The sequence below is a fragment of the Drosophila rhopaloa genome, unplaced genomic scaffold, assembly GCF_018152115.1.
Source record: "Drosophila rhopaloa isolate 14029-0021.01 unplaced genomic scaffold, ASM1815211v1 contig_115, whole genome shotgun sequence".
Taxonomy (NCBI): domain Eukaryota; kingdom Metazoa; phylum Arthropoda; class Insecta; order Diptera; family Drosophilidae; genus Drosophila; species Drosophila rhopaloa.
Window position 1 is genome coordinate 15,612,264 of NW_025334990.1, and position 17,463 is coordinate 15,629,726.

A 17,463-nucleotide genomic window follows, 5' to 3' on the forward strand; every position below is an offset into this window, starting at 1 on the left:
TTCGTTTTTACTAAAAGTTAGCTCAATTAATAAGATAAACTCCATTTTGTCTAGAGCTAATTGCAGGAAAAAATTATGGGTAAAAGGATACAAAAACATGAGCTATTACTCTAGGTAAATTTTACTATTTAATACTATAAATTAAATATGAAGTTGGAAATTAATAAACTCTTCTGTTACAAAGTTCTTATACCAAATATGTGTTTGTTAAGAATTGGTTTAGATACCTATACTGATACTTCCTTTCCTCAGGAGCATAAAAACAGGCCTTCCTTGGACCCATTTCCCTAACAACAGCTGCGTGATCCTCCACTTCCATTACACATCCCGATAGATAGCATATCTCACCACTCAGGACCAGGGTTAACTCCTCCGGAAAAAGCGGAAGGTCTCGCCGATATAAATGATGATAAATGCGGTGTGGGGGAATTAAGTTCAATTTAAAGGGTATTTAGGGATCAACCACACATCGGCGACAGCAGATCAGTATGGTCGATCTATCGATCGATCGCTGCGGCGGAGCAGCAAACACAAAAAGGTAAATTCCTTTCTGGGAGTGACGAAAGATCTTGTCCATTAGGTCGTCTGCAGGCAGTTAATGGCTGCACCACAAAAAAAAACGGAATAAACGGAAAAAAGGGGCACAACTCGGTGGCTGAGAGATTGATATGTTTCCTGGACCCACAGACGATCGGCGCTGATCATAATGCCCTGATTATAGTTTTGTGGTTTTTAATATTCATGTCGATCAGCAGGCCTAGCGATATTTGTTTGATGAATTTATTGCCCCACTGATCATGGAACAGCGATCGCTGATCGGTGATCGTTGATCGGCGGCGTTTTGTTTTATCCGCGGCATTTCTTTAATGGCTTTTAGGTTCTGGCTTTGCCTTTGAATTTGGGCTCGTAAAATGCACAATTTAACGGTGTGCGGCATGGAGTGTGCTATAGTTATGAGTCTGAGATGGGTCTGGACTCGATTATCTCACAGATAATCGGGCAGCAAAAGGGCATGTGGTGGGTTTTATAGATTAGAACATGATTCGGTTGCATGTTTACCTTAGAACAGTGCTCGATTGGTCTTATTTTGAACAGGGATTAATATGGGGCCAGGATTATACAAAGGCAGGCCTTGTTTTTTGATTAGGATGATATCTTGAGCTGTGAAAAACTTGTTTTTTTTTATCAAGAATGGGTTCTTAAATTGAAATTGATTGCATAACAAATATGTATTTAAAACAAATAATATTGAAAATGATTAAATGTTAATTAAAGAGTACAAATAAGACAATAACATCTAACTGCAACACAAGTATATACAATTCGGTTTAATATATTTTTTGTGTTGGTGATTTTCTCACACAACAGATCCATTCATTCCCGATACACCTATATCTCTTCCATCTGTAAATCGATGTCTCTTTATTCACAACTCTATTCCCACGCTAGACAAAAACAGATTCCTAGAACTTTTCGATTTCCAAGGGATCGACTGACTAGCCCCCTATTGAACAGCTCCTTCCAGCTCCATTGTGAGCCCCGATTTTCCCCGTCAAGTGCGTAATTGCTGACAACCCGGCTCCTTGCTGCCAACTGAAGATCAAACGATCCAATCGCTCATTACCAAAATCGAAGCCGGGAAAAGTCGGATGGGGGAGAATTCGGGAAAGAAAGCCAGCTTTGAAGACGAGCCGAACGGCATTGTTATTCAAATTCAAGGGGCGACACTTGACCAGGCCAGAAAGAAATGGTTGAAATGAAGAGGAAAACTACTGGGACGACAAGAAAAACTACATCAAATTGGCGCTTAAATATTTTTCTGACCAACTGTGGGAAACAATAATATTGAAACAGAGAGAGCCAGGAACGAAAGCGCAGTAAACTTGGCTCGAAATGGAATGGAATATGGTATAGGTATATGGCCTGGACTGGACTGGCCACTTGAGTTTTGAAGCGTTAAGTGGAAATCAATGCAGGCCCTTGCTATATCTCTCTTCTTTATTTTTTTGTGTTTTTTGTATTTTTTGTATTTTTAAATCCCAACTAACCAACCTGGCGAACGGTCGAGTGAAGCAATTGACCAAAAACTGTCGAACTGACGATCGGCAAGCGGTACACTTGTTCGGCTTTGTTGTTGACCATGTTTTCTTAACCGTTTGAGCCCCTTTTTTCTTCTACTTTTTTTTTTTTTGGGCGCGCGGTAGGTAAAAGAATATCGAGTCGAATCTGTTTGGGAATTTTTCAACATTTTCTTTAGCTTCGTCGGCGTCTCTTGGAAATTTGTTTGTGCTGGGCAACGGAAATGCATTTATTTGCTGACGTCTTGGACCGAAATGAAGGGGCTCTCTGTCTCGCTCTGTCCCCGGTCACCCGTCCCTCTCTCCCGGGGCGTTAATTGATGAATCTGCGCGATCGGAGGAACAGAGAGGCTATAGAGGTTCAATGACTATACCCATACGATACCATACTATGGTATACCATACCAGATCTTACCCCCCAAAAAGACACCACCATGTGCTATTTCTCGGAATTTCTTTCGGGCCATGATTTCCTTTTCGACCAAGTCAAACTTTCTGTTCCATCTTTTGGGCCGCTCTTTTTCCTTGGTTTTCCCTTTTGGGTGTTCATGTTAAACACATCTATTTATATTTTAATGATGTTTGTAATGATGGTGCTAAATATTTCCCACATTATTAGCACCTCTTCGTCTGTGTCTCGTCGCGGCTCCGAGTTTTCTGGGCTCAGGGCCAGGCGGCAAAGTCATTGAGGGATTTTCTTTGGGAACAAGTTGTGTGTGATCATGTCACAGAAAGTAAGCATGGGTATATAGGGTTAAAGTTTGGTCGGGATGGAGACAGAGATAGCTGGAAAAGGATTAACAAATTTGTTCAAGACGGGTTTTGGTAAAGGTAAGTCAAACAGTAAAGAAGATGAATGGATATGGTTTTTGTAGAGTAAGAATTTAAGTAGTAAAGATAAAAGACAGAGATACAATCCCTCAAAAATACCAATTTGTTTTGGAGATTAATTTAAATCCGCTGTAATAATATTTTTCACACTTTACTTTACACCTTGTAAACCAATGAATACATTTACATATCATAGCAATAATATAGTGCACTAAATAATTATAATTATTTTCTATTTTAACTCCGTTTCCACATCTTGTAATAGTCTAGATTCAAAGCAATTTAAGGTGATGTAATATAACTATTATAATAATTGATTTACTGCTTAGGTTTATCCCGTATCTGTATCTGTATAATTCCCCAAGAATTCAATTAATGTAGGGAATATTATGAAATAATTTGGTAACCGTTTGAAAACGCTTAGGGAACCCCATGAATACACGGTATGAAGGTGCTTTTCCGACCATCTCGCATTCTCATTATGAAGACGTTTAGGTAATCGTAGGTATATGATCTTTAGAGAATCTGATTGATCGCTGGCGCTGCTGCCTTCAACGATGCTGAACAATGCTAAACACTTTTAATGAACTACCAGGCAAACAAGGGGCCAAACTTCCAGCAGAGCACTACTCACATGGAATATGTGGAGGAGTCCGAGTCCCAAAAGGGCCGCCAGGGATTGGGATTGGGACGGAGACTGGGACTGGGATTAATTTGATCAAGAAATTAACGGTTTCGTTACTTGTTACATGCATCCCGTGGGCAAGGGTTAGGTGTTGATTGGGCAACGCCCTGAACATATAGCATAGCCCTACACAATGCAATATATAGGGGAGCCAGAACTGATTGCGTTCTCAAATTTATGACCGCACATGATGAGCTATAAAATGTTTTATGGCCATGGTCCCTAGTTGCAGTTGTGGTCCTAGAAAAACCACGAGAATCCATGCCACACATCCCATCCCATACCATCCCATCCCAATCCACACAAGCCACCTCAACAATTTTCGCCTTCTGTTGGTCTGAAATTAAATCGTGTGATTTATTGACGTGTGGCCCGCTTCTGTTTTGGAAAATGGGAAAATGTTGTGGTCTCTTGTGTGTGCGTTTTTATTCTTTTTGGGGTGGTGAAAGTTCCACCTCCCTTTCGTTTCGCTTCCCCCAAAATTGATTGAGATGTCAGGATTCATTAGCAGCCATCCCTTCCTTTATTTCAGCGTTATTTTTCCAGCTAAGCAGGGGATTCGGCTGACCGCCGTAAATCTGCAAAGGGAAATTCCGCATTCCCAGCCAAACAAGTGGGATAAACCCGTAGCTTGGATTTGGCCAGGATCAAGGACTAGGAATAATCCCCGACTACCTGAGCTTAGCCATGTAAATGAATGAAGTTTTCAGGGTCGGCCGGTGAGAGGGCGTGCAAATTGACAAAGGAACTTTTCGCACATTAGTCCTTAAGTGGTTATGTCCCTGTCCCTGGACAGCTGGAAATTTTCACGCGCACTCGCAACAAACGAAAATAGTTTTGCACCTGTTGTTACTGCATTTTCCAGCATTTTGCCCGCTTCTTGTGAAACCTCCATTGTCCTTTCTTTTCTTTTCCTATTATCCTGCTGTGTCAGGCCGTGTAGCTCGTGCTGGTCCTTGTATCTCTTTTCTTTTCGGCCTCTCAGGCAGCAGCTGCAGCGGCTCTAATTGGCCATGGCCAAAACCGAAAAAAAAGGTTGGTGTTGCGTCGAGTGAAAGTTGACCCAAAGCGTAGCAAATTTTTATGATTTTCTTGGTGTGAGGTTTTTTGTTGCCAGTTTTTGCAATAATTTATGTTTGCCCCCAAAAAATGGAACTGTATCTTTCAGATGCAAAGTTGTGGGTCAATGTTTGTGCGTGTTTGAAAAATATTTTACAAAATAACTGCTTTAAATGTTGAACTTGTATTTCTACAATTATAGTTCGGTATTTCTGAGCAAAATAAATAATTTCTTTATAATTAAAAAAATTTAAAACTGTGCGATATTTAAGTTATCAAAGCTTTACAATAGCCCCTTACATATTCGAGTACGTTAGAAAACTTTTAAACCAAGAATAAACAGCCCTATACAAACAGTTTTTTACAAATTCTAATCTTTGGAATAATTTATAAAAATAAATGCTTAAGTACCCCATAAAGACGTTAGGGAAACCAACAGTTATTTCCACCCAGCTTCATTTAAATTCCATCCTCTGTTACCGCATCTCAAGTAGCTTTCGTCATGCGTTTCAATGACAGTTGGCAACATTATTAATAACCCAGGCGGAAAAATATTCAACAATTGTAGCACTTTCTGTTATTGTTGTTACCGACATTTAGACAAGTCAAGTGGAATGCCCCCCACCTCCCATTTTCCCAAACCCATTGTCATGGAAATCGAAAGCAAACAAACAGCAGCTACAAACTACTGTAAATTGTTGAAATATTTTCGTTTTTCGGGATATATATGTTTTTGTGAAAGGTTTGGAGGGCACAAAGGAAAAAGAAAGAGTAGAAAATTGTAAATTAGATGGCAATGTGATGGCATTTCCTGCAGACGTGTCAATAAACAAAAAAATACATCCGAACAGGAGACGTTGGCAGTGGGGGCACTTGAGGTGTTAGGGCCACGAGGGGGTTAAGTAGTAAATTTATTGGAATACTTACGTATCTGTGAAGTGTCCGTCACTGAGACTGTTCCTTCCGCAGCTAGGTGTATGGCTTTGTTGTGTGCACACTGTGACATTATTACGTAATCTTCTACTGTACATAATGCACCTGAAATCACCACCTGGAAGGGATGAAAAACGGTGTTTTAAATTTAGGAAAATGTTTTGAAATTAAAAAATATAAATATACAGTGGGTTCTAAGCAAAGGATTTAGTATAATAAAAGACTCTTCCTCGTAACTACAGATAAATGGCTTCAATTTTACATTACATAAAAGAAAACCTATTAAAGTTGAATAAAGTAAATATAGATATTAAAATATCTTTTTTAAAGTTCCTCAAGTTCTAGAAGTTTCTACTTGCAGTTGTGAAATATTTAATTTTCTTTACAATTTAAGGTGCTAACGGTAAAGGACACTAGCTTAAAAAAATAATTTAATATTCCTTGCTTTTTTAGTTTATTTATAACATAGAATTAATTCTACTAACTTTGACCCAGTGTATGGCTTTTAAGTGTTTTCTCTATTTTTGCTCTCCCATTTGTGGCCGGTTACCTTATCGTCTTGCTATCTGCCAACCGGGCCATCAATAATTGTATCTATCAGATACCAACGGCAGAAAGAGACCAACAGCAATAACTACAAAATATCGAACCTAAATTGCATACCAATGTTTACACGTTGTCACGACAAATACTTTGATACCCTCGGCACAGTGCAAACAAGGCACAAAAGTATTTCATGTTGTTTGTTTGCCTGTTCTTCTATTGCCATCTTAGAGTGCCCCTGCCCCCCTTTTTTCTACACCCATGAAGGGGCGTATGGCGGTAGCCTTTACCTTCCTTCCTGTGCCCTCCCCTCCCCCCGAAATGCCACCTTTGTTGGGTGATTTATCATGTTTGATTAGTTGTCTCTTTGGTATTTTATTACATTCATTAATAATCGCGCCTTTGATTTAATGAATTTATTGTTTCGCCAAGCGGGCGGCGCTTGTGTTTTTCCCCTTTTGCCCTTTTTCCCCTTGAATGTTGTGTTTTATTGTGCCAGGTCAGGTTGTAAATCAAATCAGACCCAGATTTACCAGCGATGCATGGAAGTCAGGTGCTTCTGGGCTTACGGTAATGTAAAGAGGACTTTGTCCTTGTAATTTCGATACTTATTGCGTCGTCTCTTATTGCAAATTAACAAGATTTATTATTAGATTTATGGGTGCAACTATCTCAGCAGGAAATTATAAAAGTTGGAATGCCATTGTATCTTTATAGATAGTTACGTTGTGTTTACTCCAGTTTCTCTACCTTCAGTTATTTTGTAGTAAAAGAGGGGAAGATTTATGTGCTAACTTGTAAATATTTTGTATTGCGGTTGAAATCTGAATGAGTAGAAGTTACAACCATTTCTTGAGTATCCCTCTCCCTTTCCTCTTCTCTCACACATGCCACACCTTATCTCCATTCATAATTTCATCAACCCAGAAAAAAATAACCAAACTCTTTTGTGTGGGGCCTTGCTACGCTTTATTTATTAGAACTCTGTCGATAATTACAAAATAATGCGTTTGGTAGCCCCCAACTGCCCGAAAAACCCCGCAGCCCTTGGCTTTTTCTACCACTTCACTTAACTTCGGTCCTCAACCGCCTACACCCGTTCTCTTTTGCCGCCCACTTTGAGTATCTTCAGCTGCACTGGGAGAAAACTATGAAATTAGAGGGCAAAAAACGTTTAAAACCAGACATTTAAAAAGTGTTTGGAACTCAATGTACTGACACGCTTTGAATATACAAGTAAAGGTATGAAAATATGTCATGTTATTAACTATTTTCTGATCAATTTCTTTCAGTGCAGCAATGCTTGGGAAAATCAAGCGTGCACATTGGTTACGGGGGATCGAAACGAGGTTACCCCGGGCATAAATTCGAGGCGAGGAAGTGCTCGATAGCATTACAAAGCGTGCGCCTTGATAAGATTTCGAAGCTACCAACTAGAGGGTATTTTTTTTTAGTGGGGTTGTTTGGTGGGGTTTAGGTTTTGTATTGAGGAAGTATTTGGCCCGCCAGTTCTTTGTAACTTGGCTAATTTTCGGCCCGATAGTCGAGATTGAGGCTGCGGCTTCTCTTGAGGGGCCTTGATAGTTATTGTTTTATAATTTTTGAGGGTATTGCCATTCGAGTGGCTTACACGAGGGCCGGTGGCGGTGTAAAGTTAAGGGTCTTCCCCCATATCGCAATGGCGCCAATCAATTCAGATTTGAAGAGTTGGTTAGTTAAAGGGAAGCCATTAATCTGGTATTTTTATTTTGATTGTTGAGGACAAAACAAGACAACATTTGTTATGTAGGAATCTGTAGCTTACTTTAATCAATTTTATTTTAAGCAATTTATTGATTTTTATATCTTAACTTAAGATTGAATGGCATTAGTCGATTTCTGTAGTAGTAAAATTTAACTGAATCTACTAAAACCTTTTTGTTTTTTAAACCTACAATATTTTTCCCCAAATACTTTCTTAAGACATCATCCCTAAAACCCTAAATTTTTGAATCAACTCACTAACTTTTTGATAAATAGTGTTCGTAACACATTACAGACATAATCTAATAATACCACTTCACCTTCACTTGGGGGTGCCATCGATCATTTGCCATACTCATACTCACAATAAAAAACAGCAGTCTCTCTAACTGATTCGACATTCATTCGGCGATTAATGTACATAATTTTAACCCATTTACTGCCGGCACAGAGCAGTAAACTAAAATTCAGAGGTGTCGCAGGCGCTGGGTGATAACGTGCTGGTTAATTGATGTGGCTGACATTGGGCAGTTTCGGCGTTGTAATCCCCATGTAATCGTGCCCCACTTGACCGATAGCTATTAGCAATATTCTGGGATACTTTTACGTTCAAAACGAAACGAAATCGAAACTCATTTCTGGCCAACAGACACACACACACTCACGTGCACACTCGCGAACTTTGACACACACGCGATGTACTTCCGTTTGTGGTTTCAATTATTAATAATAAAATTATAAAAATATTTATTTTTGTTATAGGGGCACGTCGTTTTTATAGTGGGAGGTGTATAAATCGCGTAATGCTGGGGACTTTTGGGTTAAAAACTTGGGCGTTACGGCAGCGAGACGTTGGACGTCTTGGCAGGGCGATTGAATTATCGAGACTAAACCGAATCGAAACGTGCGACATTTTTTGGCTTTGTGTTTTTCTTCCTTTCCACACAAGCAGCAGCAACAGCGGCAGCGGCGACGCCAGCAGCAACAGCAACAGCAGCAACATCAGCGCAACCAGCAACATTAGTTGGCGCAGCGGCAACATCGGTCACACCAACACCAAAAACACTTTGAAAACTTGCGCATTTGTTGTTGCTCTGCGTGAAAGTCTTTGCATGTGTGTGTGTGAGCGCGGCCATTGCTGCTGCAATGCAATATTTATTGCATGCGATATCACACCAGAGAGCAGCGTGCAACACGCAATGTTAGCCAACAGCTGTTAACGCTCGAACCTGTTGGCCGCGGCTCGAACTGTTAAAGCAGTGCCTGCTGTTAAGAAATGTTGTTGGCCAACATTAAACGCTGTTAACTGCTTGACTCCCACAATTCGTTAATAGCAAATATGTTTTTATATTTTTAAAAGTTTCCAGTGGTTTTGTTTTTTACTAATTATATTAAATAAATTTTCAATATTTTTTCATTTGAATATTTTTATAAGGGTTTCCCTGAACTTTCTACCACATAAACTTTTAAAGCTCATTCAATCAAATCAATTTTAATTACGTATTTTCGACGCCTTTCAACATTCGTTATTAATTGCCCATAATTAGTTTAACCGCATAATTAGGTAATCTAATTAAATTAAGCAACCGAGTTTACTTGGTGGCTTTCATACAAAGAAGATTTATTAGTTTACAAGCCTTCCAAGATGTCGCTGCCTAAAACCTTTCTGGTTTTCATATTCCTGAGATTAGTTTCGCCTAATCCTGATACAATCATCAACCAATTATCAATGGCGCTGAATATAAAAACCCAAATTTACTTTGGCTATACTATGGAATCTTTTGAAGGACTAAATTTAGTTACCTCTCAACCGAAATTATTAATTTTCCACAACATTAGTGAAGAGTTTAAAAACCAATTCGACGAACCAGTGCTTGTTATAATAAATCTCGAAAACGATTTGGACTTTAATCTCAGGACAGTGGAGGTGCTGAGGTCCTATCTCACAGATCGACAATACAATGATATAGTGCTCATAGATAAAGATACACAAGCTGAAAAAAAGTTATATGGAAATTGGTAAAGCTTACTGGGATGCAGGGTTTCCCTACGTGGTAATTTATAATTCAAAAGAAGAACTTTTATCAATAAAACCCTATCCTTATTTGGAGATTAGGCCTACAAATTTAACACACTACGTGAAGAGCAGAAACAACCATAATTTAATGGGTTATCCCATGCGTGTTTTAGTTAGCAACGATCCACCTCATTGCTTTGCTGATGAAAAGGAACCACAGAATTCCCCAAATCGGTACAAAGGTAGCATAATAACCATTTTAAAAATATTTGCCGATCACCTGAATGCGACTTTTCAAGCGGTTCCCTTTCCTGAACTTCAACGCTATTCTACCAACGAATGTTTGCAGATAATAAGTGATAATATAACCGATGCATGTGGGAGTATTTTTATAAAAACCTTCAAATATGCTACCAGTCAGCCAGTTCGCATGAATCGTGTGGCTTTAATGGCCCCATTTGGCAATCCCATTGACAAGTTCTACTATTTTTTCAGACCCTTTGACCTTTACATTTGGATCGGCATTGGCTTAATAGTGGTCTATATATCGGTAATGGGTTCTTTGCTCCATCGCTGGCACTTCAAGGAGTGGAATATGGGTCAATATATCCTGCTGGCCATACAAACTCTGTTGAACCGGGAACTATCTTTGCCGCAGTGTTCAAGTGGCTCTAAATGCATGCTCCTGCTGTTGCTTTTCGCCATTGGGTTTATTTTATCCAATTTCTATGTGTCCCTGCTCTCCATGATGTTGACCACCAAACTCTACCAGAGACCCATTGAAAACTTGGCTGACTTGAAAGCAGCCAATGTGAATATACTGCTGCAAACGCATGATATCAAACCGAGTTCCGTTTATGGAAGTTCAGAGGAGTTAAGGGAGAGATTTCTTCTGGTCGAAGAATCCCTGCAAAAGGAGAGAAAGGAAGGCTTGGATCCACACTACGCCTATGCGGATTCGGAAGACAGAATGGATTTTTACCTATACCAACAGAAATTCTTGCGAAGGCGCAGGATGAAGAAGCTACCAAATCCCGTGGGTTACACTTGGGCCGTTCAGGTCATCAAACAAAACTGGGTATTGGAAAAGAACTACAATTACCATGTCCAGCGTTTATTCGAGACTGGCTGGCAGAATAAACTGGCGGAGGATGTCCACGAACTGGCCGTTCGAGCTGGCTTCCTGCACTTCTTTCCCACCCAAACGGAAACTATCGAACCACTGCGACTCGAGGATATTGTGATGGCTGCCATGGTCTTGGGCGGCGGACACGCCCTCGCCGGAATCTGCTTCCTGGGCGAGTTGCTCGCCTAATGGGCTCTGGCTCAATCTCAATCACAATCACAGGAATGGCAATAGTTCCGGCTGGCCATAAGAATGGTTAACACCCACGCAATAAAGCGGAACCACCCCTAAGTGTATCACAATTTAAAGCGATTAGGGTCACAATAAAGCAACAGAATGAGGACCCGCATGCGACATCCGTTGCCAGGACACTCGAAAAAAAATTATAAATAAATCTAAATAAAATTTGTTAATTGAAAAGGAGTATGAATAAAAATAAAGGTCAAATAAAGGAAAACTACATAAGTGGTTATCAATATTTAAATACCTTTTATGCGGAAAATGAAGTTTATCAAATATATGTTGTGTAATTTACCCAAAAATCAAAATACTTTTCTTTGATTTTATGTTTTTAAGTATTTTTCAAAGCTTAAAAATAAATTCTTAAAATGTAACAGAAAAGGTTTCTCTTCGAAAACTACTTTTGTCTTTAATTTGTTAGCTCCCAGCATATTTTTCTAAGTGTATTATAAGTATGTCAATTGGGTGGCATTACTCTACTTCTCCCAGCGGAAGTTGCCGAAAATGCAGCAGTTGATTGAACATTGATTGACAATGGCTCTCGGACAGGATGCGAAATACAAGAAGGGGGCGCGGTCCACTGACAATCGATTCATGGACTTGGGACGTGGACATGGATGAGGACATGGATGAGGACATGGCTGGGGAACTGCCACTGCTCCTTGTGATTCCCTTTGTTGAGCGAGACAATGGCGATTTGTGCACCGTGAGCAGTCCGCTCCTCGCTCTTTTGTTGCCCCCTTTGCCATCCTTGTAATCCGCCCATGATAATGGCCCATTGTCAGAATCGATGTTCGATGTGGACGCCTGAATTCTGATTTCTGACGCCTGCCGATGACGACCAATGACAGCCACTTGGCTCGCCAGTTGATTGCTGACGCACTTTGGCACAGACACGGATCGAATGTGATTGGATTGGATTGGATTGCCCCACTGGTCGCACTTTAAGCTCATTAAAGTCTGGCGAAATTAGGTGTATGACAGCAAGATAGATTGGCCATTGATTAGAGTGGTGTGAAAGAGCAAATAATTGGCCAGCTTAAAAGGATTATTTCGCATTGTTCGAAGAATGGTTAAGACTTAGGGAGGACTAACATTTTATTCGAAATATTTGACATTTATTCTAAACTCAAATTAAAAAGGGTAATGAAATCCTGAGCCTATCTTATAGAACAATACATATTCGAGGGCTGACCAAAACTATTACAATTCAAGGACGACCATGTGCGGTTTCCATTTTCGAATTGCAATTTAATTTAGAATTACAGAAACCCATTGAAAAGGGCTTGTACTTTATGCCATACATACAAGTAAGTAACAAATAAATGGGTTCTAAATTGAATTGACACTAAAAGTTGACATGTGGTCAGCCCATAAGGATTATTTCTGTATATTTTGTTCAACACAGCAGACTAAAATGACATTTTAATTTCCCCCAAACAGTTGAGAACGTGACCAGTACTTAAAAGATAATTATACTTTTCAAATGTGAAACGAAAATAACAGAAACCTTAAGTGGGATTAAGTTGAGTTGTCCTCCTGTTATCTTCCTTGCGGTCCAAAGGTTGTTCCCTGAATAATTCGGTTCCCCGATTTCATCACTCCCATGACTCAGTTATCAATTTGGATGGGACCTCTTTAAGGCCTCACACCTCCTCAATAATATCGTAAACAATTACTTTCCACTTTTTTTCAACCCAGTTATCAGGGCTGTTGCCAACTGGCAACTGTCAGCACATGACCCGTACAGCAGCTCCTATATTACGGCTAAGAAAGTCGACTAAAGTTTTTGTGAAAATATTGGCCAAAGTCACGGGCCAAAAAGCAGATTGGCGGATTGCTATCGCTGTGACGTCACAAGGAATGCGCCACGAAGATTGCCACCGATTAGATTCGCTTACAAACAACTCGAAATATGTTAAGTTGTCAAGTGATAGACGAGGGCTGTTTATTAGCGAAATAAAAGTTCTTAGACGTGGCTGTCATCAAGATTGTTGGGATGTTTTCTGCACCTACACAAAAGTGCTAATTAATCGATATTATGTGAGGTTTGGCTTGGAAATGTTTTTCTGCGAAAATTCGTTAGAAAATTATGAAAGGGGGTTTTTTTTATAAAGATTACAGTTGGACCTTTAAATGGGTTTAGATAGTAGTTGGAATTTGTTTTGCTTTATCACTCTATTGAGGGTAAAAACGTGATTTTTATAACTAAAAAATGTGCTATAATGAAGTGATATAATATCAAATTGATAACATATTTTTGTAATTGCAATTATCGCATTGCTTTTTTATATATTTCGAAAGGTTCGAGCTAAGTACAAAGATTAATTCAATTGCCTTTGTATTGCTTTTAAATTATTGTTGTAAGGCTTTTTCAACCGAAATCACGTCGAAGGTCTAATCGAAAATAAACCATTTCCGATCACCCATAGATGGATTTTTTTAACCAAGTTAACGAAAAGGTTAACTGAGGTCACACTGATGCTAAAACAAATCCCAAACTCAAATCAATCTCTATCTTGGCAACTTTTTCGCAGGGCTGGCCGGTAGTTTGGCCAATCAAGTGGATACCGCAAAAAGCTAATTAATTTTTTGCGCTGCCCATTTGCCGTCAACGGCAGCCGAAAACGCTCATCAAACTAATTGACTGGCCGGCGTGGGTGGTCATTTCAGCATTTCAGTGTTTCAGCGTTTCAGCCTCTTGGCCAACTACTCGGCTTGGCTTTAATTGCATGCGCCAGTCGCCGAGAACCTGCCAAAGACAGGCATTTAAAAAGACGCAGCTTATTGTCTGCCTAATGGCTTCCAGTGAGCCGCGCTGCTGTTTTGGCCAAAACCCATTGCCAACTTTGGCTTTTTTGTTTAGTTTTTGGTTTTCTCGACGTTTACCGTTTTGGCCTTTTTGACATCGGCGTGACAACTGACTATGCCGTTTAATAAACTTAACAATTTAATTTGCCATTTTGGCAAACAAATTGTTTTGTTACGTTTCGGTTGGTTTCTCTACTTTGAGAGAGATTTTATTAATTCGGCAAAGACATAAATACACTGGTGAAATAAAATGTGTTAAATGAAATGGTTTACATTTTTGATTACTGATTTGATTAATGATTTTACATTTAATTAATTCCGAGAAGACATAAATAAATACACTGATGAAATAAACTGTGTTAAATAAAATGATTTACATTTTTTGGATAAGTCAATCAAACAGCGTAAATAATAAATCCTTATTAGCATTAGTATTATGTTTTATTTAGCTTAACCCCTTGTTTGATAATTTTTCTTGTTTTTACATCAAGTTAATTTCACTTATGCTTATAATTGCCAATTGTGACAAACTCAATTAATTTTCTTTAAAACTATGTAATACAAAATGAATATTTGCAGTTGATTATCGCGTTGACAGCCCCATGCGGCGGAGGAACGAGTTGGCAGTTTCGCGTTGGCCCCACTTGAACTTTGTGGCCAACTGCTGACCAGCTCCCTAATCGCCCCTCTCCTTCGCACAGCTGCCCCTCTCCCTTGCACAGCTGCCCCTCTCACTCGCACGCTAAGCGCCGCTATTTACTGTCAATCATCGCGGTCTTTTTGAGGCGGTGGGTGGTGCAAGGCGATGGGCGGTGGGCGGTGGGAGGTGGGGTGTGGGTATCACCCAATCAATAACAATGACTGATTACGATTAAACTCTGGGCCCCACGCGCTAGTTGGCCATTTGGCTTTTTGGCGAGCCTCCATTTGGCCAGGTTTTCACCTGCGAAAATGCCTGGGAAATGAGTCACGCTCCGGGGTATCGTGTGGCCAAAAGTTATGAGGAAATCTTTGACAGTTGGCACAGGTGAAAGTTTTTTGTCGGAAGGCTCAATAAGATTGATCGACTGGATAACCTTCAGATGGGGAATTATTTCCAGCAATTACACATAATTTTAGCGCCTTGAAGGGTACTTTCTCATTATTCTTTACCTGGAAATTGTAATTGCTCTAATTGGCCTTTTTAATCGGGTTCCATTAATAATAATTAATAATAATATTTTTCTTTTTAATTTTATCTTTAATAAGGTCTTAAATAAATGGGTTATATAAATGGGTTGCTAAGTTTGTAATTATACCTGAAAAAATCATAATCGTAACACTTATAATACAATTAGTAAAATGAAATAGAAATAGTATAGCGAACTTTATTGAGTAATACTTTCCTTAATTTCTTTAGAGAAATCTTTGCTTTAGCTTTTCACCACTAAAAATGTCCTCAGTAATATAAATCGAACTTAGCTTTTTTCCTTTTAAATACTGCTGGATGACTGAACACTATTTTGGGGTCTTATCAGTCAATTGGGAACGACCGGGGCAAATCAGTCTGAAAGCATTTTACGGCGCAGGATGACGTGCGAATCGGGCATTAGAGAGCCACAGCTGGCGGAGATTTATGGGGCGCATAGTGGAAAGCCTCATAAAGATTGCCCCCGAATAGCGAAATCAAAATAAATCGTAAATAAATCGCAGCGAAATTCCTTGCCAAAGATTCCATGACACCGGCTCTATCGGCTCGCCTCCAGTGGCATCCGCCTTTCTACGGCGGACTTTGCTATCGGATCGTATATTAACCGTGCATTCGACGGGCGGACAGCTGCCTTATCGTCCCAGTAACCTGGCTATTTTCGGTGTCTGGGCCAGGCTAATGAGCTTTAATTGATTTCCCTTCCCGATTGGTTTACGACCCTGGGTGTATATATCTGGACAGGATCTTGCGGTTTCCTTGTTTTCGGTTTTCGGGCACGTGTCGTCGTCCGCTTGTATCGTATTTTTTTTGTTTTGGGCCCACCGCAAAAGCCAAAAGCGTATTGAGTTTTACACACATTTGTTGTTGCCAAACATGTAAACAAAAAACCGCAAAGCCAACAAAATATCCACCTGCCAGTGCGGAAAATGCGGCCTGCGGGCGAATCGTGTTTGACAAGTAATAAAGGTGATTAAAGCAAATCTAAACACTTGCCACAGGCCAGTTAATATGAATAACGCTCGACTGGGGAATAACATCCAAATGTCGACGGGGCAGGGGTCGAATCGTTTGTTAATCAAAATGCAAATGTAATCAATAGAACGGAAGTGCCTGCCCCTCGACAGACCCGTAATTTGGTTATTGTAGTAAATGTAATAACATAATGGACCAGTCCGGTGAAAGGGGAAAATGGGGTGGTGGTCGAACAGTGGGTCAGATTTGGAGTTCATGTACACTTTCCAAAGATTGCTTCGAATATACAAATTAATTCCTTGATGGCTAAGAAAAATAAACCGGTTTTTTGATCAAAACCCTTGGAAATAATGGGCAGATCTTGGAATGTCATACCTCGTTGAATTCGTTATAAAATTTCCAATCGAGTGGCATTCACAGCTCAAAATTTTCATTTTGGTCGATTTTTCGCAAAAATAGATGATGTAACCCCTTATGAAAAATGCTGAAATCCGTAGATTCGGAAAAACCCACTTTTATTTCGGTTTTTTGATCAAAACCCTTGGAAATAATGGTCACAAGTTGGAATGGCATACCTCGTTGAAATCCTTGTAAAATTTCCAAACGAGTGGCATTCACAGCTAAAAAATTTTAAATTAGTCGATTTTTGATAAAATATTAAGTGTTACCCCTTATGAAAAATGTGAAAATTGGTCAAAAATTTTTTTTTTCCAAATCAACCTGAAATCGATAGATTAGGTCCCCAGCTGCACGGGACAGTAATTCTTTTGGCTGTGCGTCGTATTTTAGCGAAGTTGTAGAAAAAACACCCTTATAAAAATGTGTATTATGCCCAAAAGTCTAAAAAAATAAAAATGTATGTTTCGGTTTTTTTGTTCAAAACCAATGGAAATAATGTCCAAATAGTAGAATGTCATACCTCGTTGAATTCATCATTAAATTTCCAATCAAGTGGCATTCACAGCTAAAAAATTTCAAATCAGTCGATTATTGGCAAATATTCATATGTAGCCTCTTATGAAAAATGCCGAAATCCGGAGATTCGGAAAAACCAACTTTTATTTCGGTTTTTTGATCAAAACTCTGGAAAATAATGCTCAAATGTTGGATTGTCATACCTCGCTGAATTCGTTATAAAATTTCCAATCGAATGGCATTCACAGCTAAAAAATTTAAAATCGGCCGATTTTTGGCAAAATATTAAGTGTTACCCCTTATAAAAAATGTGAAAATCGG

General features: G+C 39.4%; 2 protein-coding genes across 5 annotated transcripts in view; one reads left to right on the forward strand and one right to left on the reverse strand.

Annotated features, from left to right (window-relative positions):
* LOC108049235 (myb-like protein AA) overlaps positions 1–17,463 on the reverse strand; it is a 66,148-nt gene that overhangs the window by 17,400 nt on the left and 31,285 nt on the right. For 3 of the 4 annotated variants that reach the window (XM_017130356.2, XM_017130354.2, XM_017130355.2), the window contains exon 4: positions 5,581–5,704. In XM_017130356.2, coding sequence (XP_016985845.1) covers positions 5,581–5,704 — 124 coding nt within the window. Of the gene's footprint in view, positions 1–5,580; positions 5,705–8,237; positions 8,760–17,463 lie in introns of those variants that run through there. The other variant, XM_017130357.2, reaches the window with a different exon arrangement.
* Positions 9,518–11,204, forward strand: LOC108049196. Its single transcript, XM_017130311.1, is given in 2 exon segments — positions 9,518–9,868; positions 9,870–11,204. Coding segments are annotated over 2 exon segments (1,686 nt in total).